The 27,243-nt window shown below is 49.2% G+C and overlaps 2 protein-coding genes across 4 annotated transcripts in view; both read left to right on the top strand.

The window, feature by feature from the left end:
* Positions 1 to 22,519, top strand: part of LOC120949198 (cuticlin-3) — a 41,009-nt gene extending 18,490 nt beyond the window's left edge. For all 3 annotated transcript variants that reach the window (XM_040366312.2, XM_040366311.2, XM_049607873.1), the window contains exons 4-8: positions 3,827 to 3,872; positions 7,061 to 7,293; positions 19,921 to 20,553; positions 20,635 to 20,784; positions 20,861 to 22,519. In XM_040366312.2, coding sequence (XP_040222246.2) covers positions 3,827 to 3,872; positions 7,061 to 7,293; positions 19,921 to 20,553; positions 20,635 to 20,784; positions 20,861 to 21,058 — 1,260 coding nt within the window. In that variant the 3' untranslated portion in view covers positions 21,059 to 22,519. The remainder of the gene's footprint in view (positions 1 to 3,826; positions 3,873 to 7,060; positions 7,294 to 19,920; positions 20,554 to 20,634; positions 20,785 to 20,860) is intronic.
* Positions 22,520 to 23,906: 1,387 nt separating this feature from the next.
* Positions 23,907 to 26,429, top strand: LOC120949254 (nucleolar GTP-binding protein 1). Its single transcript, XM_040366435.2, has 4 exons — positions 23,907 to 24,069; positions 24,222 to 24,496; positions 24,572 to 26,051; positions 26,141 to 26,429. Exons 1-4 carry the CDS (start codon positions 24,022 to 24,024, stop codon positions 26,294 to 26,296), a joined length of 1,959 nt encoding a protein of 652 aa, XP_040222369.1. The 5' UTR covers positions 23,907 to 24,021; the 3' UTR covers positions 26,297 to 26,429.
* The last annotated feature ends 814 nt before the right edge of the window (positions 26,430 to 27,243 follow it).

Here is a 27,243-nt window from a genome sequence, read left to right as displayed (position 1 = left end):
ACAGGGGCAATTGGGACCCAATCAACTGGACGGGCTGGGGACCGAGCTGGCAGCTTCGTCTCGGTAGCGGTGATTGGCGGTAACTTGTTTGCGGAACGGTCGTAGAGCTGTGTCGGGGGTTTTGGGGTTCAGAGAACCCTGCTGGAGAGGATGCCCGCCGTAGCTATAGGCGCAGAGGATCCATCAATGCCTTTGCATCATGCGAACATCAGCAGCAGCGAGTGCTACACTCGTGCCCCCCAACTCGTCACTTGTCAGTGGACTGTCACAGACATTCTGTGTTCGCGTGGAATGTCGTTGCCTTTGCAAAACAGTTCCAACGGTGCCGGTTTGAATGTTGTTAGATTGCTTCCTGCTACTGTTAGGACGTCGTCTTCTTGATATGTAAATAATACGTGCCACCGCTGTACCCCTGAGCCACACCCACCTTAACCGAAACCCATCCCACCCCAAGGGCAAGGTTGGGCCCGTAGCGTTGGGGAAGTCAATTTTACGGCCTTCAGGCCGACGGTAGGCGTAGTGACGTCGCCAACGCAAACATTACGTTGCAAAACACACGCGGACAGTTCAGAGCCTCTCTCTTGTCGTAGAACAGAGCCCCGGGAGGAGGTTGGCGGGAAGAATTCGACAGCATTTGGACAACCTGTTCGAAAGTAGGGCAACGTGATGTGCCGCTTGCCCGAGCGGTGTTAATGATCCCTTCGGTGGGGCCTGTTTGGAGATGCGGGATTACGATAAAGACTGTCACGGTTGTTGGTTTTGGGTATCCTTCATTCTCCACTGTCCAGACTTGGATCAGGCTTTTGATGCCAAGAATTTGACGTCCGTAGACCGTTTTGGCTGTCCGATGTTTATCTGGAAATGGAGTGAAATTAGAATGTTTGGCATGATTGAACACGGGATTTTGGAACACGGTTTGTTTGAATTCCATAAATTGACTTGATCTCCAAATCCAAATTTTGGATGCCTTCTATGGTGAAGTCCTTATCAGTTGTGTTGTGATGGCAACTCTCTTGGAAGCCTCGTAATAAGTCCGTTAGATAAGATGTCTGCAGAACACAGACTCACTGGACGTAACCTGACAGCTTCGCTATCACGCTGACCAGTTGATCTCGATCGCCACAACTACATTACATTTTCTTCTTCTCGCAGAGGATCTGGAGTCTGGAGTCTCACGATGCAAGCGCTCGCGCGAGAGAAAGATCCGGCATCCAACTGCGAAAGTAACCCCCCGAACGATCGCTTGATCCAAGCCTAGCGGGGAAACAGGCAAAAAGGTGCCGACAATAATTGTATGCGCACGAATGCCGGAATGTTTTCACCTGCCCGCCAACGATTCACGGCTGGTGGTGTAATGAGTTCTCAGCTGGCCGCTCACCAAGGTGTCCGTCGGTATTACTCGCCGGGTTGTTGCCGCTGCAGCTAGAACAGTTTGCAACATCTTAGTGAAGATGTATCATGGGAAGGGCACGACCAAACAGTTAGTGTTGCCCAGTGGACACTAGGTTGGTGTTGGTGTGTGCAGCATGAACTCGCTACTATCTGCACGCAAGGTGTGGTTGCCCGGGTACTTTGATGCAAATTGGCCACATTGTTACATTACGTAATGTGAACAGCTGGCCTCTACAGGCACGCTTGCACCGAGACCCTGGAACGCCGAGGCCCACGTGAACCGTTTGGCGCCATTGTTGGTGGGCAGTGGAGAAGATGATCTTCGAGAATGGAGCAATGGAAAAATTTCCTCCCATCGTTGACCATCCGAGTCGCCTTCAAACACACACACACACACACACACACATACAGAAGCATGAAGCTCAAGCCCAACCCATTGTCCAGCGGGAAGGGAGCAGAAAAGGTTGCAAAAATCTGTTGAGTCATGTATGTGTTTCATTATTCTAACTGTTCTCCGTGTTCTGCGTGTTCGGCAGCAGGATTCTCCGGCAGCAGTCCGGCAGTCGCGTGCATTCTCCGACGGGGCGATCGGTGCAATTAGAGAGGATGTCGTAATTTTCACCGTTTACTAGCGACAACAGCAATAACATAAACCGAGGAAGCGAGTGTGTCTGTATGTGGGGCGTTAAAACGGACCTGTTGCACGGGTTGACCTTTACCGAAATGGAGTGTGAAAGATACGAGGTAGCAGTTGAGGTCGTGCGAGGAAAAGCAGGGCAAATAATGAGCGCTTCTCTCGAGAAGAGAAATCTTGTTGGCTGCAACATCTTCGGTAATATACCAAGCATCTTCGCTTCTCCTCCAATATTGGAACGGGAAATGTTTTGCTGCGAAGGACGGCAAACTCCCGCAATGGGAAGAACATTGGGAATAACTCGGACTGACAATTTATTTTCTCGCAGTACTACTTCATCACTACTATTATTGTTATTATTATTATTACTATTATTGTTATTAGTTTAATTTGCCTGAACTCCCGACCGGTGCGAAGTCGTGATCACTGCATTTGGTGGAAGGTTCTTTTTGTTCGCTTCGGAAGAATAGAAAACGGTGACCCAAAGCCCGCTGCACAGGCTGCGGGAGAAAACTGCGCCGCAAGAAGGCTTGACCCAGAACCTCGGGCAATGGCGGCCTGGCTGGAAGGAGTGCGGAGCTGAAGCTAGGGGTAAACCGTTAGGAGGCCTGCAAACCTTTGCTTGGCGCTGGCCCTTTGACATATTCACGTGAAAAACGCCACGCTCGCACATACGATCAGTTGGGTGGATTGGCTCCGCCGGCAGGTCGCATCCTGTCGTCACCACCCTTTCGGTCGAGTGGTGGGTCTTTCTTTGAGCTACATTTTTGCTGCAACGACGGAACAATACCAACTAAGTTGAAGTGAACCCTAGAGGGCGATTACGTCCGCGGGGAATGGTTTGTTCCCCTTTGCTTAGTGTTTCATGTGTCGTGTTGTGCCTTTATTTCCCCGTCCCAGGCCCCAGCAGGATGCCGAGCACGGGCGTTAGCTGACGACGACGACGACGACGTCGTGAACTTTCCTGCCTGCCCGATAAGTATCGCTTGTGTAGCGCTTAAGAACTTACCCGAAGGGCCGCCCAGTCGAGGCCGCATTGACGGTTCGTGAGTCAAGCCGCGGCGCTGCGGCCGATCGTTACGTTCGATCGCGAGTAGTGCCCTTTTCCCGGTGCTGTGCAGCAAGACAAGAAGTTGTTTTTCTACTTTCAAAACTAAAAACTGCACACACACACACACACACACACACACACACACACACACACACACACACACACACACACATTACCTTCCCCGTTTTTGGAAGGCAGTGGTCGACCGCTACCATTATTCTCGTACGGAGTTGGAGCTGCTGGGAGTTGAAAGGTGTCTCATAATTTCTAACTCAACCGCTACGAAATTAAGCCCGCTGACAGCACAACACACACTGCGCGCGATTCGCAACGGCAAGCGACGAACCTTTGGGCGACGAGAGGACGAGCGGTACGCAAATTTATGGACACGAGCGACTCCCAATGGCGGGCGCGATGATCCCTGCCGTGAAGATTCCGGGGCGAGATTTCCCCACACGTTCGTTCGATCGTGTAAAACAAAAACTGAAGGAAAGGCTACAACTGGCAAGGAAATTTATGTGTTTCGCTTGTCCGTTAGTAACGTTGACACGCGCGCGTGTGTGTGTGTGTGTGCTTATCTTGTGTATCTTTCACCTCGTACACACGCTGAATGGGACGACGTTTTCCACGTTTTCATCCAAATGACAAGCTGCTGTTTTCGCACCCACCTCTGCCCCATTATCTATTAGCAATTTTAACAGCAAATCTAACATTTCCTCTCTTTCTTTTCCTTTTTTTCTCTTTCGCAGACAATAACAACTTTCACACATGGCGCACAGATTCCATCCATGAAGCGTAAGTATGGCGTAATTGTCCAGTTCAGTTTTTTTTTTCATTTCTCTCGGATGAATGGGTGAATGTACACAAAAGACAAAACGGGAAAGCGAGTGGTCGAATATGCACGTGACAAATCCTAACCCAATGGTGTTGGTGTGTGATGTAATTGAATGTTAAGGTGAAACCGCATCGGCGAAGGAAGCTTGTTGAATCATTAAGTAACGACAATGGATTCGAATTATTTGAAGACGCAAGTGAAGGCAAATATTAGCCTACGCACATCGAAAACACACTTTACCGTGAGAGTAAAACTGGGGAGGTTGTTTGAGCGAAGAGAAAATTAGCTTTTCTATTTGAAAATACAAAACTGAGAGAAGGTGAAAAGCTGCATTAAAACAGGCCTGCAGAAATTACACCTCCTAGAGCCTAGAGGACGCAGGTTGAGCGGGAAGTAGGTGCGACTTTTCTCACTCTTCCACCGCACCAAACCTCGCAGCTCCAGCAGAACAGATCGCCTTTCCAGTTACCGTTAGGGAAACTCCCCAAAACGCTTCCCTGCTACACCGCCATGCATCGCCAGGCCATAAATCAATATTCTCCTCATCTTGGCGCTAAACGCTTTCCGACGCGGCTTCAATTCAAAATAGCTTCCACTTTTAACGATCCATTACCGGCTTCCCGGTTCAGATACCGGGGCCGGGCGGGGCCTGCCCAGTTAACCGGATGCAAGAGCTGCTTTGCAGCTGGTCGTGGAGCAGGGAGGAAGATTCTTGGTTTGGATCGCCCCTGAAACTGGGCGAGCAAGAACTGGGCGGTGGGCAATAGCTACAATTGTTGCAATTTATTTCGAAACCATAGACACTTTCATAAAAGGAGTGTAAAAATACACATAGACACACAGCCACAAGCAGGTGAAAGGGATTGCAAATTACTCTCACACACACACACACATAAACAGAACACACACAAAAAAGACTAATAAAACAGGAGGCTCCATTTAGTGTGCTCAACCTCTTTGAAGGTGGAAGTGCGTGTGTCTGTACCATTTTCCCTTTATTTTGCATTTTCTACACACAGAACTGTGTGTGTGTGGCGGCGTATAATTGTAGCAATGCTCTTTACGGTCAGTGTTTCAGTGCGTCCAGCAAAAGGAGGAAGAAGCGAAAACCCCCGTTAGACTGCGTAGGTCGTAAAACACCCGTGTCCCGTGAGAATGGGACGGTTTGCCCCGAACGGGGTGGCTTCGCCGACTTTATCACACATCACATTGATTTGCTCGGGGTGAGAATGGAAATGAGACCTACGTTACATACAACCGAACCTGGACCTGTATCGAAGCGAAACGATGTAAGCTTTATCCTGTGTCTGCGCTGATTGTGTCACGATTATCTGCATATCTGCACGCTCCCGATAAGGTTTAACAAGGTTCTGCGCTTTCAAATCGGTGCACATCCTATACGGGCGACCCGCGCACGGAATGCAATTATTAGGCCCCTTTGCTTTGGAATGCAATTGCGCTGGGCAAATGATTTTCGCAAGATTACACCTCGCCCAGCGCTAACGAGCAAACGGGATGAACGGTGAACAGCTTTTTGTTGTTGTCTGGCCTCCACCCTGCCGACCGCAAAAAGCGCTAATTAAATGCGTAAATCTTGGCCAGCTCGCGATACCCGCTCGGTGTAGGTAGATGTAGGCAACAAAAACCAGGGTGGATATAATGACCAGAATCATTCCCCTTTGAGAAGGCGATCGCCAGAACGCCAGAGTGATCGTAAATCTGTACGGCGTTCCCTGGCATGTGCATGTGATACCTCCTTGATTACCCTGATTGCAACTGGTTGGAGTGTGCATTCGGGTTTAAAGGAAGGGAAAACCGCCAGCAAAACGGTCGTTTAATGAGAAAGCGACGTCGGGAATCCGGTAGGCAAACAAAAAAAAAAAAAAAACTCACCCACTTAACCCTCCAAGAATGCGCCAGCGTGAGATGAAAGTGAACCACCAACTGCTATTACACAAAGACTCTCATATATGTGCACGTGACGGGCCACGTTCGGGCGAGTCTTCCCAGTAATTCAATATTCGTGTAGAACGTTCATTGAACTTTGAGCTCTTGCGGCCGCCCCGCGCGGTCAACGACAGTGGCACACTCGCGGTGGCTGCTGCTGCCGCTCCTGCTGCTGCTGTGATATATCACTCTCTCGCTTGCCGTGTAACCGTTTAAGGGGTGTATTATTACCCACTCGCGGACTGCACTGTCCAAGCCAGAAGAATGTGTCCATGTGCAGAAGAAGAACCAGCAGCACACCAACACACACACACACGCATGGTTCACCATTCTTAGGCTTACGTTTCTTTTTGAATTCGTTTCGCTTCCCGATCTGCGCGTGTTTCCCTGCTTTTGGTATTTGTGGGCCGCTCCGTACGCCGCCACATAATCGAGTCGCCAGCAGGGACAGCAGAGACTCTACAACCCATCCCACCCCGGCGTCCACGCAAAAAAAACGAACCTTTTGCGCCAAGCCGTTCGATATTGAACAAGCACATCGGGAGGGGAGTTACAATAACAGCTTGGACATTAAAATAAATGGGAGCAATAAAGCCGCAACGGCGAGTCGAGCGAGCAGGCGAACACGAAACCTTAAACCCATGCCAAGAACCTACAGGCTTCGTTTGATGTGGTTTGAAAAACGAAACAAGGGGGATGTGGTTGTGTGTTTAAGCTGTTCTTACTGCTCTCTCTCTCTCTCTCTCTCTCTCTCTCTCTCTCTCTTTTCCTCTCTCCAAAGAGGTGGAGACAGCCCAAAGTAATAAAACTCATCCGTGTCGCATTTCCAACCGGGCTGGGATGTTGGTCCGTTACGAACAAAAATGAAAAGACTTTATGCGACAAGCGACGAACCCCGCAAGCGAACTTACCGAAAAGAAGGCGCGCTTGGTGTCGCCAATGTCGTCTTCGGCAGGGTCGCCGCAAGGCAAGATTAATACCGTCACGAGTTCGAACTCATGAGCAGCTTACCCGATGACGATGTAATCTTCCACCGCAGTGGGTTGACAGAAAGTTCAATGGCATGTCCTCGCCGTTTACCTCCCGCACGACTCAGTACAGACACACACACACGGTCCTTATAGGGTGAAGGGTACTTCGAGAATACACAGAACAATTCCTCATGCTCCAATGTTTCTTCCCATTGCCTCTCTTTCCTCAGGCTCGGCAACGATATTCACCAAGGAACCGACCGTGCGGATACAATGCCAATCGGGCTCGATGCTGATCACCATCAAGGATGCACCGGCCAACCTGAACGGCCAGTTCAGCGGGATGGTGTATCCGAAAGGGTTGGCAAAAAATTCGACCTGCCTCACCGAGTACCACGAGCAGGAGGGTCCGCTGCGCTACAAGCTGCCACTGAAGAGCTGCAACACGATGCCGATCGAGACGGTAAGTGGAACAGGGGCGGTATTCTAGCGTTCTAGCGGTGGGCGTCTTGCCAATCGAGTGCGACGACCCACGCACCAGTACGTACAAGGGGCAGGGTACAGGTTCTAAGCGATGTGGACTTTCCTGCGGGCTAGTAGTTTACCGCACACTTAACACACAAATACACTCTAAGCCAGCTCTAGCTGACATCATACTAAGCCGATCTTGTTGACGTTTCGCGCGGAGGAGGAGGAGAAGGCTTACGTCAAACACGGTTGGTCCCGGATATAAATGGCATTTGCCGCGGCTGGAGGTCGTCGTGTACATCATTAAGCTTTAAATTTCGTCGGCTATACGTGGTGAGGTGATAATTTGATCGATTGCGCAATGCTAAGGGCCAGCTATCAAGCCCACGTACAAAATGAAGCTGCCTTATCACCGCATCTCCGTCAGCTCAATGTCAGCGTGAATATGCAAATTCAGAAGCGTTAAAAACAAAAATACGTGTCACGTTGAGACAAAGCCACCCATTTATTTGTGTGTGTTGTTGGTAGAAAGATGCGCCTACGATGCGCCCTTGAGTGGCACGCTGGAAAATGGGGATAAAGCGTGCCGTGGCCTGGTTGACTTATTGGAGGCGCGGTGACACGTTTGCGGTTTTGCTGCAGTGAAAATAGATACACTGGAATGCAGGCGGCCGGTAGCAAGCAAGCGGCGAATGCTATTCTTGGGCTACGATCGATTCGAGTTGTTGTTGCTACACTTTTTTCCAACAAGGGCAAATGATTCGATTTCTATTTACTACTTCTCAGCCCGAAAGGGGAACCAACCGAAGGGAAGCAATGCGAAGCGTAGTTATGACGCCTTTCGGGCGATTGGCTGGACCAGTTTTCCCACCACATTCCAATCCATCATTGGCGGTTTTGCGATAAGATTGGGTTTTTTTTTCTCTGCAAAAGAATGTCACCAAGTGGCTGGTGGAAACGATATTTACACCGTGTGTGCTCACACATGGCGGTTGTGCGGAATGTCGCCATGCTTTTCCGCATCACAATCAGGCGTGTTGCGCTAGACGTGGAAGGTATTTTAGTTAGAAATGGCAAAGTACGTACGTAGTACGTAGGTACTGTGGTGATATCAAGAGACTAAGATGACATAAAAACATTGGATCTTTGGTTCATCATAAAAATTGATACTGATACAGTATTGAACAATTCTTCACAGAAATAAGTTAATATTTGGTTTGTTTTACACTCCATATGAACACGTTGCCTTAGATTCCCTAACATGGCAGTCTCTTCATGCTGAAGGCACCTTGGTTGGACTTTACCGTAGTTCACGCCTCGTTAATACCACCAGTTAAGAGCATTTCTAACTTATGATGCTTTTAAGTCGATGATAACACCATCAAACCTACTTGCCTTGCGTGCTCAACGCAAAAGGCAGAGTCGTGCAGTGAGTCGTACGGTAGCACTGTTTGCCTAATTCGTTATGAATCGATTCTAATGCGTATACTCATGCATATGCGCCGCCGCCTCAAGCCCTGAAATAGAGTGGCAACAGCTGGCGGTACATATGGTACCGGTTTGCAATGCTCCACATAATCATCCACCATTGGAAGACGCAACGATAAGCCACAAACACAAACAAACACACACACATAAGTTACAGATCGGTTGCTTACCGTTTTTGTCTTGGAACGTGTCCGGATGGAGGTACGCGTACGCTGTTGTGCATTGTACATGGAAAAGGCGGTTCTCAGCTGCTGGTTAGAACGGGATTTGCTTAAATCTCGCGCCCCCGATATGCTCAAAATGGCAGTTGTACGGTTGCCGTCGCAATGCGCTAGCTGCGATAATAAAGAGCATGATAATTTCCATCATTATTACCCCGAACGATGACATCATGCGGCACAGAATAGACTTGCCGGAGGTTCGTCGCTTCTGGTTTCTTCGCAGCGTTGAAGTTCTTCCGCGTCAAATGGTGCTTTTAAAGGTATAATAGCAACCTCTTGTTCTGCGTTTTTCTTTTCGGTTCTCTCTAACTCTCTCAACGCCTCCATCCAAGCGTGGACGTGACGTTCTGCCTAAAGTCTCGTAGACCCTCTAAACACAAAAAAAAACGAAACAAAATTAATCGACAGCAGAAGGGAAACCGACTAGACAAAAACGCAAACACCCACCAGGTGAAGACTTCCTGTTTCCTTGTACGAGTCATCGCGGGAGGGAGTCACCAACACTGTCCGTCCGTCATCGGGGCTGTAAATCGATCAATTGCCCATTATTTTTTCGGCGTTTTGGGTCGTTTTTGCGTCGTAAGGGACCGCAGAAAAAGTATAAGGCTTTGCAAAATTGTGTGGCATTCGTTTGGTGGAAGGTCGTTTAAGTTCGTCCACTTTTATGGAGCTTCACGCTGTGTATGAGGTAATTTTATATAACAAGGTCTTTCGCTTTACGATGATGTGTCGTTCAAGGCACAGTGTCATCTTCGTGTTGCCTTAAAGACCTTAACCAAATATGACTCAGGTGGAGAAGTATTTCCTTACAAAGGGGCACAATTTTTTACCTTCGCTCCGTTGACTCTTTTCATATTAATATTCGTCTTTCACGCCGCTTGCCCCAACCACGAGGTGGGTGCCATCGGTTTATCGCTTTTAAACGATCCGATGATGATCGGCCTCGGTACGCTGTGCAAGCGAACACGATGACCAAAACGAAGTACACACGCCGCGATCGCGTCATACGTACAGAAATAGCGACTACCACGGAACGGAACCGTACACACCGGTATGGCCCATTCGCCGCCGGTACGGTGAAGGGACGCGCGGTGAGGATCGTCGGATGATTTCCTTCATTAATTCTACGCGCGCGCACACCTTCACATCCTGATGCTTCGTGCTGCCCGTCGGTTAGTGTCTATCCATAGGTTCTTGTGGTGTCTTTCTTGTGGGTTTTTGTGTCGGGATTATGGCTTTTTGTTTACTTCAATGTTTCAATGTTTGCTGTTGAAGCAGCATTGGTAAAAAAACCAAACCTCCAGACAGAAGAAGCAATCTGGCAGAGAGGTTTAGCACGCATCTGCTTGCGAGGAGAAGTGATGTGATCATCCTCCCGTAAATGATGTCTGCTTGTGCAATGATCTCAATGCCTTAGAACTTGCACGCCCAGACCTTAACACCTCGTTTCTGTAGCCGTACAATGCAAACGCTGCAAGTTTCAACATTCACTCACACACAACCGGAGCTGCTACTGTTACACCAGCTTGCGGTGAAGGTATCGCACCGATCATCATCACTTAACGATCAGCGTTTTGTGTAAACAGCTGGACCTTAACCAGCACGCGCAAAAGATGATCCAAAATGCAAATGAGTCTGTGCGTTCAATGGCGGTTCGTCTCTTCCCTTCGTTCGGATGCTGCTGCAGTCGGTTCACCAGCTTTTTTCCCCCTGCTACCCAGATGGTAATGAGTTTATCCTCGGACGCACAGAAACAGGGTGGCAGCTACAGGGTGGAAAAGTTAAGCAAAAACCTTCGTCGCGCGTCGCCGTACCTTTGTGCCGCAGACCAAAATAGGAAGCGAGCCGAGGTCCGCGCACCGGATTTCATAACGCGCGTTGCCCAGTGTGTGCCCGGGTTAGCGCGTGTGTCTGTTCTGCTGCCCGCGAAAGGCGCCACGGCGCGGTAATCGTCCTCAAGGTTGTTTGGTGGTGGCGGTGGCCTTTTTTTCTCGTCGTTTGCTGCCTGGTACGAACATTTAAAGCGACTAAAGCGACTTCGTGTGGGCCGTGCAGCTCGGAAGGCCAGTTGACAATGGGAATTGGTGTTCGGTATAGGGAGGGGCCGCGTTGCGTTGGAATCGATTTAACGTACACTCCCCTTGGGTCGTTTTTGCGCCGTCCCGAGCAGGAGTCGCAGAACCAAGTGGGTAAGAATCTTAAGAAATAGGGATAGTATCTGTTTTTTTTCTGTACTCCTTCTTCACCCCCAAGTCGTGATTAATCCTCTCGATTCGAGCCGGGCAAATGACCACCGGGTACAACTCTCGCATTTGCTTCGGTGAGACTCTGTCTGTCTGTTGGACGGCTGCTGGTTGGTTGGACCTTTATTTAATCACCCGGTTGGTATTTTCGCGCGAACCAGTTTCTTCCCCTTCTGTTTGCCATTTTGCGTCTTTGCCTTGTGGCTGTGTGTGTTGGTGTCCGCAGCAGCTGTCGGCTAGCGACTGTTGTTGATTGAGTCTGACATTTCTGCGGCGTTGTCTGCTGTCGAAAGCGACATTCGTGCGGGAGTCCAACACGCTCAAAACACTGAATGAGGTACAAAAACAGCATCAACAAGGCTGCTTCAAAATCGAAAAGGAAAAGACAGAATTGAGAAGGCCAAAAAAATGGGTAAAACAACCGTGCCCAGTACACAGTAATTCATCGACAGTCGCGGGTTGCGCAAGACGGAGATGTCCGGATTTGAGAGATTTTCGGTTCGGGTGAGAGTTGGCTCGCGTTCCAATAAACTGAGGTAACCGAATGGAGAATTGGCTATCGATTATCTAGCAACTCCAAAGCTGTGGCAACGTCACCCCCCTCGGGGCACCACGACAACTCGTGCAACACCTTTCACCTCGCGGTTTGTGCGGATATCCGGAGGGCAAACATTGCTTTGATTATGATTTGATCGGCCAGTGAGACAACGGCGTTATGTCACGGCACACGGCGTTATGGCAGATGAGATGTCGGTGTTGCGAGATGTTGCGGAAGATCTTGTTTTGATCTTGCAAAAAAAAAAGTGAATCGTGATCGAGACTCCACCGAGAGAGAAAAATCAGCATTTTATTGCCTGTGGCCCGTTTCTTAGCTTGGAGAGATTATGAATATCACACGATGACATTAAACCTGGTATTTTGTAGCCTTGATCTTCTGGTAGAACGGGTTTCTGTTCTTCTAAGCCAGGGTTCTGTTTTGGGGAAATAAACAAAGCAACTTTCAAAGCAAATATTAAGCCCGCCTGTTCTTGTCCTATTGGTATCACACTCTTGTGTAGGGTTGTCGTTGCTTCTTAGATCGTTTTGATGATCACACCAAGTGGTAGCGGGCCAAAACTTGTTTAAATGACTCTTTCACTCTACGATTAACACAATCGTAAAGCCTATCATTATGTCGGTAAAACCAACCGCTCCAATTCCTTTTTCCAACATTCCAACGCAAAATGATTCTGCAATTATGCAAAGACTGTTAACACATTCTCCCAAACGAACAGCACAAGCACAACAAAGAAACTGGAGCACAAATCTCCAACATAATCAGCAACGAAAAATCGAGCTCTCACATCAAGATCGTCCAATTCTTCTTGCGGCCGTGACAATCGTGCAACCTACATTGTTCTGGGTTTAGAAACGTTGTTGCTCTTGCCACGAAATGAATGCATAATAATAACGCAAGCGAACGAGTACGGTATCACAGCAAGCAAGCCTGTGGCGACTGACTCAATTTAGAAGACATTTGACTTGTGCTCGACTTAGAAGGCTTAAACCGTTTTTTTATGCACAATAAATCACTTCATTCAGTAGCGGACGGTTGTGGTTTGTTCCAGTTTTAAGGCTTCAGCTGTGGGAACTTGTCTGTCATCATACTTGCGTTGGAGTGGACCTGTTTTTCACTGACACTTCTTTCCTAAACGTATGGGAAGCGCTGTTCCGTTTCCTTTTCCACAAAATCTTCCCCGAAAAGCATACGGAACTCTACTGCCACAGAATGGCCCGGGGGAACGGGGGTTTAATTTATTTTCATTGCCATTTTTTCTCCTGCACAAGCTGTCGCTAATAGTTCTGCACCACATTTTTCAAACCCGAGGGGCCACCAGCCCTGCTAGGTGAATCCCACTTTTTAAACTAAGATCTTTATCAGCCTGAAAAGCAAAAAAAAAAAATGATACAAACAAACGGTTCTCCCCATTCAGCAATGGTGCTCCAGTCCGGGTTCGTCGCTTTTGCTACTGGAGTTTTTCGTTTTGTTGGCTGTTTTTTTTCTTCTGATCTCTCCTTCTGCAACTACTTCCCCATTCGTTAAACGCTCGTAAGTGGGTCGGAAAATTGGTCTTATATGGACGAGGTCGGTTGTCGATTCCCTCTTCATGCCTTGCTCCCCCCTTTCCCCTGGCACACATTCCCCGTTAGATGGGGCCTTTGTGTGCATGGGATAATTTTCCGCGATTTACCCTCAAAATCGTCCATTCGGGCGGTTGGTGCGCGAACGTAAAATGGGACATTTCCCGCTCCCACTATCTCGGTGAAGGAGCGCGGGAACAAGGAAAATAGGACATCACCCGCATACCCGCATCGCACAACATCCCTCTTGCTGGCAAGCAGATTTGCCAATCAGATCGTTACTTCCGCCTTTGCAAGCGAGCAAGACGGATTGCCCCAAGGGCGCAAACTCTCTCGGATTGGATAGCGTTTTTTTGTTCATTCCTTCTTCACTGCCCACAATGTTGCGTGACATTCGCGATTCTTGATATACCCGGCTGCCCGGGAGTTTTGCCTATTGAGTCAGCAAGAAACCGTACACTGTTGCAGCGGCAAAGGCGAGTGGGGCAAGATCCGTAGAGATAATTGAAGAAAAATTACCATTCACTGCAGTGTAAGGGGAGCAATTGAGTTGCGAGCTCTCGTCATGTACGTCCAGCTGCTCTTTTTTAGATTATTTTGTACATTTTCTAAGCCTTGGAGATTGTGCAAAGCTCCAACTAGTACAAACAAGTACAACGAGTCCAAATTTCACACGGACGTTCCGTTTAATTCGCACAGTTCCCAAAAGGGGCAGAAAATCGTTACATAGTTGAACAAATGCGCTGTTCTACAGTGAAAAAAACTAAGGAAGGGAAGTAAAGCCGTTTTATTTTGCCCTCTTGCTTCGACGCCCGCCGCCCAACCGACGGCAACGGGGCTGGCAATCATTTCTGGGCGGAAGCAACCACGCTGCCTGCGTATGATTGGACGATCTTATTAATTTTTCAATTATCACTCGGCATCAAAACAAACAATTTTATTATTATGTTCCGCTGGTTGGGCATTATGCGCTTATGCTAGCAATGACCTACGGGGTTATGAGAATAGAGAGAACCCCGAGTGAAGTGAAATCCCGAACAAGCAAGCAAACATAACTGTAAAAGGTAATACGCAGAATATTGATCCCGGAGTTCTGAAGCGTGTGGAGCCGGTAGAAGAACTGAGGACAAAGTCAATTCAAAACCGGGCATCATCATAAATGTCGGAACCTTCCCGCTTGGGCACGATCTTCCTTTAACGAGAACCATTATGGTACATTGTACGATCGTTCGGAGCTATGCTTGACATAAATCGCTTCGCCTCTTATTTTGCCCATCTCTCAACAAGACGACGAACCTCACGATGGATACATTTTGAAGTCCACATTCCGGGAGATGATTGGATACGCCTGCAACTTCAAGCGACCGTCAGCTTCAAGACAAAGCCAAAGAGCCCTTTCTTTCATTCTTTCCTTGGCCCACCCTTTGCCCACCACAATCAGCGCGCATGTCACACACGCGGAAGCAGATACGGAAATGAAATTTTTCAACGCTGCTCCAGGCAAAAAGGGAAGCCGCGCGAGCCAGGGAACCAGCGAAAGAAAAAAGGTCACACAACGGGAACGCAACTCGGCCGTCGGTTGGGTTTCACCCGTTTTTGGGCAGCGTGTAGCGTGGAAGAGTTCCGGTGAGCAGCGGAACAGAGGCGGAAAAGACACCGCGAAACGTCGCAAGACGGATGGATGGCTTGTAAAACCGTGTCCGTGGGTTCGTGGGTTTGACGGGAGCAGTCAGCCCCGTGGCACTGTTGCTGCCGCCTGTCATGTTTTCGTCAATATTTATGAACCTCTGCTCCACGAATCTTCAGTCATTGGAGTTGGCCTGCGCTTACAGGGACGGTGAGGAAAATAGGTATAAAAATCAGCCCGCTTCAGGGCACGGGCAGCTAACGGTACCGAAAGGGTTTGGAGGCTAGAACTTGACCCAGTGCTGGCGGGTGGGGAAGTAGGTGGAATAGGTTATGGAATGGGTTGTGCGAAAAGATTTATGGCGTGCGCACAAGATCACCGAAAACTTCCTGTGTTTGGCTTACGCAACACGCGGATAATTGTGATAATTGTGTACTTTAGACGCTCGAGGCTCTCGAGAAGAAGGGGGGCCTTTGTGTTGTTCAGGGCTGCACGGGGCCCTCAGAAGAGCAAAACCAACACTTATTAATGGGTCTTAATGGGTTGCATAATTTGACTAAACGATCCTGCCTGCGGGAGGTTTGGAGAGACCGCATTGAGCGAGACAAAACCCTCACGATCGGAGCCACGATACGATCGCAGAGGACAGTTGAGTCAATGTAAGCAGCGGGATACCTAAGGGCACGGTAAATAACTGTACACGCGGACACAAGCGCATAAGATGCGTGCCTATGAGGCTGTGCAGGCTGCCCTCGTTGTCACCAAATGGCTCGAGGGTGCAACGAAAAGCGGACGTGTTTTGTAGACATGTTTGCTCCATTCTCAGCCGCTTAATCGAACACCCGGCACAAGCCGTTGTGCCGGGGTGACCTCATTCCCCCTTAACAATGCATGCGGCACGATGTCGAGCAGTGAGCGATTGTGTGGACTATGCCTGCCTCATTTTCCATCTCGCGCCGCCGGCAGCTAGCAAAGTAGATTGACTCCCGGATTGGCCCGGTTTTCCATTCGCTTGTCCAACGTAAACCGTGCACAAGGGGACATGATCACGGGAGCAGCACGGCACGTAAAGTAGCACACATGCACCCGGGCGGGCGAACACTACCACGATGTCGTGGCTTCCATTCTCATGTCCGACACCCCGATCGAATGCAGATCGATTTTGGTATCAAAGGGGGGAGAAAAATCTATCCCAGCAGGAAAACACGCTCTTGCGCTCTCTGGAACGCCGCCTGCTAAAAACGAGGCCGCGACCCGGGAGCGTGGAAAAGCAAACGTTCCAGAGCGACTGACCTAACCTCATTTTTTTCCAAACCACGCGTTGCTTTGGCTGCACTCCCCTCCCATCAGAAGACGTCCCCAGGGGGGGGAGAAAACGTTTTGTGTGAGGCCGCCACAATCGGGTACTTTCTACCCCGGGACCGGGTTGCACGATCGGTGTAGGCTCTGGCCTAGAAGCGGGCTGAAAAGCCCTGCCGGCCGAGCCATCGCAAAAGAGGGTCAGCTGGGCTCTTGGCCCGGTAGAGTAACGGTTGTTTGTTTCGGACCGGCCTGTGTACGTGTTGGTTCGTTTGCGCGAGTTGTGGCCATCATCGCACGCAGTGCGAGGAGAAAGTAGCGAACGCGTTTAACAAAATGCTAAACCACCCCTCTGATGACCTTGAATCACCAATCTCACACTTCGATTGATATTGTGGCCATTGTAGAAGGCGACTATCAGTTCGAGAAGAAGACGAAAGAATAGGCATTGAATCACAAACGAATCGCCGTTCACGGATGGTTTGTTTGTGAATCGGAATCGAATAGCAATCGGAATCGAATAGCAATCGGAATCCGATCCAATTTGTTTGGTGAAAGGCCTCATATATCGTCGTTATCACGCCAGTGCAGCGGGTGGATGGACTTTGGTGGACTTTCTCCGGTGGATGGTTGGCTGATTCCAGTAGCCGTGGATTGCGTTACCTGATGCTCGTAGGAACTACGACGATTGAATAATGTCCGAGCGACTTGAACGCTTCCGAAACGGAAAGCGCACTGTAATCACGGAACATCACCGGTACATGAATATTGATACACACTGTTAAGGTGGATGATTTCGTGCTGTTGGGTAATAGCAGTACATCAGGCTTGCGCCACCTGTGCACGGGATGAGCGGTACGCCTCATATGTGTTGTTGCACTTCGAGCGATCGAAGTCAATACACTGCTTTGTAACGTCAAATGCCTTTCCAAAAGCACATTGTTGCTGTCATAATGTGGTTACTTCAATCGATTTATAGGCTTGTTTGTCACGATTCCTCTGCCGAGAGTGTACTTTTGCTTTCAAAATCGACACGAAAATGGCTTCCGTGCGAAAGGAAACGTCAGCCGTTTGGCAGCGTGTGGTTTGGTGCATTAGTGGTCTCCCTACCCTCCAACTGTTATCGCCTGAATGGACACAATTAAAAAGCGATTTGTGTCTCGGTGGGGTTTGGTTGTTTTTGTTTGTCTATCAAAACGACACGACATCCCACAGTGCAAAATAGAGAAAGAAATACAAAAGATGACCCATACACGGCGCTACACCTAAAACCCTTTGCCGGGGCGATGCTTTTCGAGTCATGACTGAAGATGATGATGATGATGCCCGAGGCCCGGGGGCGATCTGTGTTGCGTGGGACCGATCGTTTCTCATCCGACACGGAAGTCACCTATCAGATAATAATTACCTCAAGTGTCTTGAACGCGCGCGCGTTCTTCTTCGCGTGGTGGAGAGTCGTTGTACAGAACAGCAGCTTGAGCGGCCCCCCTCAAGCACTGCTTTAGGCTAAGGGTCATGATGTTGATGAGGGAATACGGAGTGGAAAAAAACGGTAAACACGAAACAGTGTTTAATCTGTATTAAAAGCCCATCCCACAGGGGCTCATATCTCTTCCGGAAGTGAGGTAAGGTTCTCGTCATTGTTCTGTCAACCGTCACTGTGAGGGTTTTTCGTTGCGGACGGACGGAAAATTTCTCTTTTCACATCCCATGCACCTCGTGCACGGGCTTTTTGATTGCGTGTTCTCAATCTTAACCGTGAGTCAAAATAGAATGTTTGCCCCACCAGGAGGGGGACTGACTGAAGCTATTACCGTTTCCCGGTGCGGACCTAGAATTCCGCTACCTCTCGAAAACTTTGATTCCGACACGGCGATATGTAGACGTGGGACTACTACTCCACGCAACAGTGTGCTTGACCGAGCGTAACGGCTGTCATCGGGCGGTGTGGTCCTCAACCTGTGCTGCCGAAGCAAGAAGGACAACCGGGTGGCAAACCGTAACCGAGTTGATCAAATCTGGTCCGCAGCTCTCTCTCTCTCTCTCTCTCTCTCTCTCGTAAAGATGTGTGTGGCACCTTCACACCGCTGGCACATTCGGTGGAGCCGATGATTCATCAGAAATTCGTAAATTAATTTTGCCGAACCTGATTTCTCACACCTGAGGTGGTTGGGTTTGCTGGATTGGGGTAGCAGTTTGATCGATTTCTTCGCCCCGAAACAGCCACCCGAAACACCGTGAGTGTTGTATCACTTAAACTTGGCGCTTGGAACCATCCAAAACCCACTCCAGAAGATGTAGACGAAGGTAGTAGAGAAAGAAATCGACTCCTAAACGTTTTTTTTCTTCGGAACCGGGGGTTAGATGAAACAATTTTCTCCAAACGAAAAAAGAAAACTACGGAGCGCACCTAGCAACAAGGTAGAGATCTAATTGAAAACAGAATCAAAAGAACCGTTTACATGTTGATCGAAAGTGCGCCGATGGGCGGGAGAGAACTGCCACGAAAGAAGTAGAACGTGGAAGAGTGAGCTGAAAACCTGCTGGAGCGATTGGATCGGGATACAGTGTCATTCGGTTTGGCAGGTTGCAGAATTGGGAGTTTCTGTTTCCTTTTCTGTGCTGGAAGGTACAGTTAGACGGCGGGAGTTTGTCGATAACCTGTAATATTCAAATAAGGATACGATGGTATTATTGAGAAGGAAGAGGGTCATGAACTCGATCGTACAGTTTGGAGTTTGTTTGATGATTTAATGTGCAGTTTGAATGATTGTAGGGTGGAGCATTAACACGCTCCAGGGATGGTTTGAGCCATCTTCTTGGAGGACGTGGACGTGGTGCCTAAATCTTCCTCTCCAAAAAATTCCTCACCCCCTCAAACAGTGGCGAAGTATTGCAATAATTTGGCTACTGGCAGCCAGCTCTACCGGCAAATTGCAACAGTTTGTGAAGCAGCAAGAAAACCGCTTGCCTACGTTCCTTCCCGGCGGCGCTAATGACGCGGAGTTCATTAAAACAAAACCTTCAGCTCCCAAGAGGCGCGAGCGCGCGCGTGTGTGTGTGGAAACCGTCTGGAAAGGCGTTATGTTTTCGTGGCCAGTCTTGGGCCGCGTATTTTTTTGCATCTTTTCTCAATCGAAACCATGGAGCCGCTTTCCGCAATAGTGCTAATTAAAGTGCTTTTGCTCACGAGTTGTGCAATGTTTGGTGAGCGTTCTTTGCGATCCAGACATTCGGCGGGAGCTTCTTGCTATATTGTGGTATTTCTACCCGGGGAGATGGCGGATTGGAGTTGGAGTCTCTCGGAACGGTGCAGAGAAGTGGGAAAGAAAAGGTGAATACCTTCATTACCGAATTACAGAAGCTCATTACGGCAGCCCGCCGCCCTGTAAGTGTACTGTACTGCGATTTCGATTATACCTATCCAAGGGGGTTTGGAATACCCCCTGGTAGTACTTGGAGCCGTCTGCCGAGTACCTCGCCCTGGAGAGTCATGAGCATCGAACGAAATTGAACACCAAACACGACCCTTTAACGACCCTCTCCTCCTCATGATTACAGTACGGCAAAGGTTTTCACTTTCTTCCTCACACAACGCCTTCTTCTTTCTGTACAATCCACAGGAGGACGGTGGCATCGAGTTCTTCAACACGATCGTTCTGCAGCCTCATCTCAAGCTGGTCACTGATCTGGGGCGGGGCTACCACGTACGCTGCCGGTACAAGAGCCGCGAGGCAGCGCTGAAGAATGTTTCCTACCGGCACAAGGCGGCCGATGACAGTCGGCCGCTTGCGCTGACCAGTGCGGAAGGTGCCGGACCCGATCGGCGCGAGCATGGCCGCTCGATGGACAGCGGCAAGGACGATCGGGCGGTAAGCGGCGAGGATGGGCAGCAGCAGGATGCCGGCAAACCAATGCCGGGCTGCCACATGAAGATCTTCACCGGGGAGAAGCTGGCGGAGAACGTAAAGATCGGTGATCCGCTCACGCTGGTGATCAACATCGATCAGCAGGAGGAGTACGGGCTGCACGTAACGGACTGTCTGGTGCGCGACGGGCTGGGCTGGGGCGAGCAGAAGCTGATCAGCGACGAGGGCTGCCCGCTGGACAGCGAGATTCTTGGCCCGTTCGAGTACACGGCGGACCGGAGCAAGGCGACGGTTACCTTTCCGGCGCACAAGTTCCCGTACACATCCTCGGTGTACTATCAGTGCAACGTGAAGCTGTGCGCGCTGAAGGATCCGGACTGTCACAAGGTAAGTGGTTGCAGAGTGGAGACCCAAGGGCGGTGATGCGTTTGACAGCATGATGAGCTTTTCCCCCCACTGTTCCCTCAGACGCCGACCTGCACGAACAAGAGCGGACGCACCAAGCGCCAGACGGACGAGGAGGGCCAGCCGGCCACGATCGAAGTCTTCTCCGGGCTGCACGTCAACGAGAACGCGGAGGTGCTGAGCGACGATGCCGATTCGGTGTTGAAGGAGAAGGTACAACAAATCGGTGCGATATCCCTTCCCAACAGTCACTCACTCACACGGGCATTCTCTTTCCGTTTCATTGCAGACACCGGACGATGCCATCTGTGTGTCCCAGCGTAGTTTCGCCGTTGCCATAGCCATTGCCGGCCTCTGCCTGATGCTGGCCGTCGTCCTCGCGGTGATGTGCATCGTGGCCCGCCGCAGCACCAAGTCCGTGTCGCACTCGGGCAGCTCGATCTACAGCGGCCCGTACACGAACACCGCCTTCTCGCACAGCAGCTAATCTTCCACGGCCGTACAGGGGATTCGTAATCTGTGATGCCTTCCTGGGGATGTTTTTTTGTTTTTGACGAGGAGCTCGGTGACAAAAGCGAGGGAGTAAAAAGCGACAAAAAACGAACGCTACTTTTCGAACGACCGTGCGACGATCGCACGGGGAGGGAAAACAGGGCTCGCGTGTAGCTTTAGGGACAGTGTTAGGGACGGCACAAGATTTTAGCGTTTAGTGGACAGGCGTAGTAGTACTACGAAATTGAAACATAGGTTTATTGACAGGTATTACCGAAGCAATCTTCATCGTGAATGCGAATGATGGTTCTCTCCCTTTTCCTTTCCGCGTTTAATACGATTGCTTTGCTAATATCGCAGAGACGGAATTCCCCTCGGACGGGCGGATTGGGCGACGGAGTTAGTCAACAATTCTGCCCCAGCTGACCCGCTCCTGAGGGTGTCTCTGGAACAAACAAACAACAAACACAAACTAACTCCTCGTTTTACTAGAATATTTTAGCACGTAATGGGGTGTCCGTGCCCTCCGATTTGTTACTGCAGTAGCACAACACTCGGCTCGACTCGATCGCTTCACTCGATCGAGCACGTCCGGGGCAGGGGGACGATCCTGCCATCCTCTCAAGCTCACGTTTCCGGATCTAAGTCAGGTGATGGGTACCTTCGATAGACTTGCTCTAGTTTAGTATTCTACTCTCCTCGCCCCTGCCAGCTGTAATCTGTTTTAACTTCCTAACTGCTTCTAAGTTACTTTCCGACACAAATCTTTTGTTGTAACAGAGAGAAGAAGGGCCGGAAAGAGAGAGAGAGAGTGTGTGTAAAACGCAAACACACACAACTGCAATATGATTGAAACATTTCACCCACCTCCACCACCCCATTCCCCCTCCACACCCTTTCCCAGTGTGTGCCAGTGTTCACCCAGGGTGGTTGTGGCAGCATCGTCTCTCGGGGGTGATCGTGATCGTCGCACCAGATGGCCGTACGCTATGTGGCCCGTCCGCTCTTAATTGCCAACGCACTGTAAAAAGTATCGCTAATTTTAATACTTTTATATTTATTTAATATCGTCCCTTTGAAATGTTTTTTTTCACCTCTCCCATTCCTTCCCCATCCATCTCGTTCCCTTCCCCTATCCATCCACCCCTAGAAGAAATGGTCGTCTCGTATTGCAGTTGTGTCGATGCAAAATAGTGTGTAAGAGAAAGCGTACCCATGTGTGCATGTGTATGAGAGTGGTGTTGCTAGAACCCGTTATGGAAGTTTTACTTATTTTTTTTTACGCACACAATTTAGCAAAATAATGAAACACCGTAGCAGCGCGTGTGATTCGTTGAAGGGTAGAAATGAACTGTGGCGAGCGATCGCGAAACCGTTCGCACGTACTGAAAACGAACTAGTAAAGCACAAGGGTTAGCAACTAGAAACTAAAATAAACTGTGAATATAACAAAGGATGGAAAGGTGTTCTTGTAGTCTTGTAAAAATGTGAAAGAAAAGAAAATGTTTGTTATTGGAGCGTTAGTCTGAACAAAATATGTAGGTACGTTTTGTTGCTATGAAATTACTATCGTCTCTAATCTGGTGTAAGAAGACCACTCATCCGATTCTAGCCTGATGAAAGTGATATTCCAAGCCCCACAGATTAAGTTTAAACGACTGGAAAATCAAATATCCATAAAAAAATGAAAGCCTCAGAGCTTGACTGGTTTGCTCAATAGATGGCGTATTCTAACTCATCATTATATTGCTGTCCTTTTCTTGTAATGTGTTTCGACAAGTTTCATCTAATCATGATCTAAACGAGATTTATATGGGATTTGACAGATAATGTCGGATGTGCGATTTCGTATGATTTCGTCGTCCGACGTTATCTGTCAAATCCCAAATAAAAATTTGACAGGCCGTCCGATAAAATCGCATGCGAAAAAGCGTTGCCACCGCCCTCCGCGATGTACAGGGGGAAGAAGAAAGCTCCACTGTGTGGCTATTCTACCAGCAGATGGCTCACCCAGTTTCTGTGCTATTTTTAGAATACATGCGTCGTTTGCCGTTCGCTAAATCTTTTTATATTCCGGTTGAGAGCTTGAACCGTTTAATACCCTGCTTATTAGCGTGTAAAGGATTTGTGACACTTGAGGCGTATCTCAAATTTTCACGTAAGTCTAATTACGCAGTTTTATGCTAAATTATTGCTAATTGTCGTGTATTATAGTAATTTTAGCCACTTTTTAAATTATTTGATATGATTATGAATTAGGGTTACAATTTTGCACATTTCTACATGATTTTCAAAGTTCGTTCCAAAGAGAAATAATTTTACATTTGACAAATGATGTGTTAAGACAATACAATTTGCTCGAATAACTGTCAACCGCTAAGAAAACCGCGTATCTCTGAGTCCGAATGTGGCCGCGTATCTTGTGGACAATCTGTATTTAAAAACAATCTGATAATAAACTTTTTAACTGTCAATTCAAATTTTTGAACTTGGAACTATTTTCGAATAATCATAAACTGTTATTTGGGAATTTTCGGAGTTTATTCGAAAGTCAAAATAACATCGAAAACATGGCGAACTTCCTTTGACAGCTGCACAGTGATAGTCAGAAAGTGGAATATTTTTTGATTGGAAACTATCGCTATTTTTGCAACGTTTTTAATTCCATGCAGACAAATCATGATGAAATAGGAAATTTTATTCTTTTTAACCTTCATCGTTTGTGTTACTTACAAATTTTGCGAGGCCAAATGTCTTCTTTGAAATTGATGACCTAGTGCATAATTTTGTCAATTACTGTTTGTTGTTCTCTTTACTTCCCTATCGCTATCTCCCTTCTCTGTCATCTGTCAAAAGCCCTTTTCGTTCCGAAACCGCGTGTTGCTGTCGGTGTTCGGATAGTGCTGTGGTTGAATTTTTCCTTTATTTGTGAAAAATTACAGCCCAAAACTCATCAAAATGAGTCTGTACAACTTCAAAAAGATCATGGTGGTGCCGCCCGCCAAGGTAAGTCTACAGGGTGAGGAGTGTTTTTCCTGCCCGAAACGATTGTTTGTTTACGTGGTCGTGTGCCTCGTGATACTGATGTTTACGGTTTCTGTACCCGGACTAATTTGGCTTCTGTTTGCGCTTTTCCCCCACTATTGCTTGTTATGTAGGCCTTCATCGATATTATGCTATCGAAGACCCAGCGGAAGACGCCCACCGTTGTACACAAGCACTACAAAATAAGCCGCATCCGTGCGTTCTACATGCGCAAGGTGAAGTACACGCAGCAGAACTTCCACGACCGGCTGACGCAGATCATCCAGGACTTCCCGAAGCTGGACGATGTGCATCCGTTCTATGCGGATTTGATGAACGTGCTGTACGACAAGGACCATTACAAGCTTGCCCTCGGACAGCTCAACACCGCCCGGCATCTGATCGATACGTGAGTGGAGAAGAGTTGTGGGAGTTTGCCTTTGTTGCAACGTGATGAAATTGTTTCAATAATGCTTCGTTTTAGTGTGGCGAAGGATTACGTCCGTTTGCTGAAGTTTGGTGATTCACTGTACCGATGCAAGCAGCTGAAGAAGGCGGCCCTCGGTCGCATGGCCACGATCATGAAGCGTCAGGCCTCGAACCTGACCTACCTGGAGGAGGTCCGGCAGCATCTGTCCCGTCTGCCGTCGATCGATCCGTACACGCGCACAGTGATCGTGTGCGGATTCCCGAACGTGGGCAAGTCCAGCTTCCTGAACAAGGTGACCCGGGCTGATGTGGATGTGCAGCCGTACGCGTTCACCACGAAGAGTTTGTACGTCGGCCACATGGACTACAAGTACCTGCGCTGGCAAGTGATCGATACACCCGGCATTCTGGACCATCCGCTGGAGGAGCGCAACGTGATTGAAATGCAGGCCATCACGGCGATGGCCCATCTGCGCGCCTGCATCATGTACGTGATGGACGTGTCGGAACAGTGCGGCCACTCGATCGAGGAGCAGGCGAAGCTGTTCGACAGCATCAAGCCACTGTTCGCAAACAAACCTCTCGTGCTGGTGCTGAACAAGACGGACGTGCTGAAGTTCGACGAGCTGCCGGCAGACAAGCAGCAAATCATCGAGGCACTGTCGGAGGACCGGGAGGTGATTCCAATCCTCGAGATGTCCACCGCCACCGAGGAGGGCGTGATGGAGGTGAAGGTAGAGGCGTGCGAGCGCCTGCTCGGCTACCGGGTCGACCAGAAGCTGAAGACGAAGAAGCTGGACGGCGTGCTGAACCGTCTGCACGTGGCGATGCCGGAGAAGCGCGACGGCGTGGAACGACCGGCGTGCATTCCCGAGACGGTGCTGGCCGCCCGTGCCGCCAACGCGGAAAAGCTTGCCAAGCGGCAGCGCAAGCTGGAGAAGGAGATCGAGCAGGAGATGGGTGACGAGTACACGCTGGATCTGAAGAAGAACTACACCACCATCCCGGAGGAGGAGCGGTACGACGTAATACCCGAGTTCCTGAACGGCGTCAACATTGCCGACTACATCGATGCGGACATCTTCGAGAAGCTGGAGGAGCTCGAGCGGGAGGAGGGCCTGCGCATGGACTCCGGATTCTACGAGCCGCCGCCGCTCAACATGGACGAAACGCTGCAGGAAATTCGCGAGATGGCGAAACAGATCCGACTGCGCCGGTTCCAGCTGAAGGACGCGCGCAAGCTGGCCCAGAAGAGCGGCCGGCCGATTATGCCCCGCCACAAGCAGGCGATGGTGCGCGTCCGCAAGGCGGACGATCTGCGCAAAACGATGGAGAACCTCGGCCTGGACATGTCCGGCACGGAGGATACGAACTTTGCCAAGAACCAGGTCAGCGTCAAGCGCAGCGTGGTGCCCGCGGTCGGCGGTCCAAAGACGCCCAAGAAGGATCGCGAATCGAGCGCGGTGTGGAAGGCGACCGGGCTGCCGCTCAAGCGGAAAACGCCACGCAACGAGCTCGGCATCAAAGATGTTATGGTAAGTGGGGGCCCGCGCACCGGAGGGTTCGTTTTCTTGTTGGATAGCAAAAGGTAACAGTTTTATTTTTCTTTTTCCCTTCGTAACAGCTTAAAGCGAAGGCCAAGGTCATGGCAAAACACGACATTGCGAAGCGTGTTACGAAGATGTCGCGCAAGGGCGAGGCCGATCGGCACATACCGGACCTTAAGCCGAAGCATCTGTTCGCCGGCAAGCGCGGCACGGGCAAAACCGACCGCCGCTAGTGTTGTATCCGTTGGTAAGGAAGCTTTGGCAGTTTTCAGCCTGTTCAGTTTTAGCGTTTCGCTCGCGGGAACGTTTGTGTTTTCAAAGCAACTTCAAAATATATACACGATTAATTTACTTTCTACAATGCAACTGTAGCGCGTTCACGAAAAAGTGGTTGAAAATTGAAGAAAGAAACTACTAAAAGGATTGTGGAGTGGAGCTTAACGATTGCCTGTTGGGGAGACGCACAGAAGGAGTATTTTGAAGGCATTGAGGAGTACTGAAGATACGAACAATGACTTTTGTTTTGCAGTAAATATGGCTCAACAGGTTCTTAGCCCATTAATATATGTGATTTTAGGTGAATCTGGATGTGGGTAAAGGCTGTAAATCCAATTGGATGACGAAGAGGCACTCAACTAGATAGAAGTTCCTGATATTCATTCTGCAAATCAAGATCGTTTACCAGTTACAGTAAAGAAACACACTTGGAACAGGACGTTCTTAACGGGTAAAAGTTGTTAAAGCCCTCGCTATAATGGAGCACCTTAACAGAAGGTGCAGAAGTTATCCTAGTACTGCCTATAATTCAATAGTAGTTTACATTCCAGTCCAAATAGACCATAATACACTCACGGGGAATTTTGAATCTAATAATTGAATATGTAACAGGCACCCTTGTCCCATTCCGAACGACACCGTAAAGAGCACTTCATTCATTAAGACCCTGTCACAGTCGCTCAAACGTGAAATTCCCCCGAAACGTGCCAGCAAGTGAATGGATTAGTCGGCCTCACTGTATCCCGTACCGGATAATGTTTGCAATTAAAATCACTCCCAAGCGAAACGTACGGTGGCAAACCGAACCAGCCTTGTCCACTCTAGTTGCATACGCAATCATGCGAGCGCGAAGAACCCGGACACAATCCCGGGCCACGCATTTGCGAACAAACATACTTTCACC

The sequence above is a fragment of the Anopheles coluzzii genome, chromosome 2 (assembly GCF_943734685.1).
Source record: "Anopheles coluzzii chromosome 2, AcolN3, whole genome shotgun sequence".
Classification (NCBI taxonomy): Eukaryota; Metazoa; Arthropoda; class Insecta; order Diptera; family Culicidae; genus Anopheles; species Anopheles coluzzii.
The sequence above is the reverse complement of the archived record's forward strand: the minus strand, read 5'-3'. Positions and strand labels throughout refer to the sequence as shown.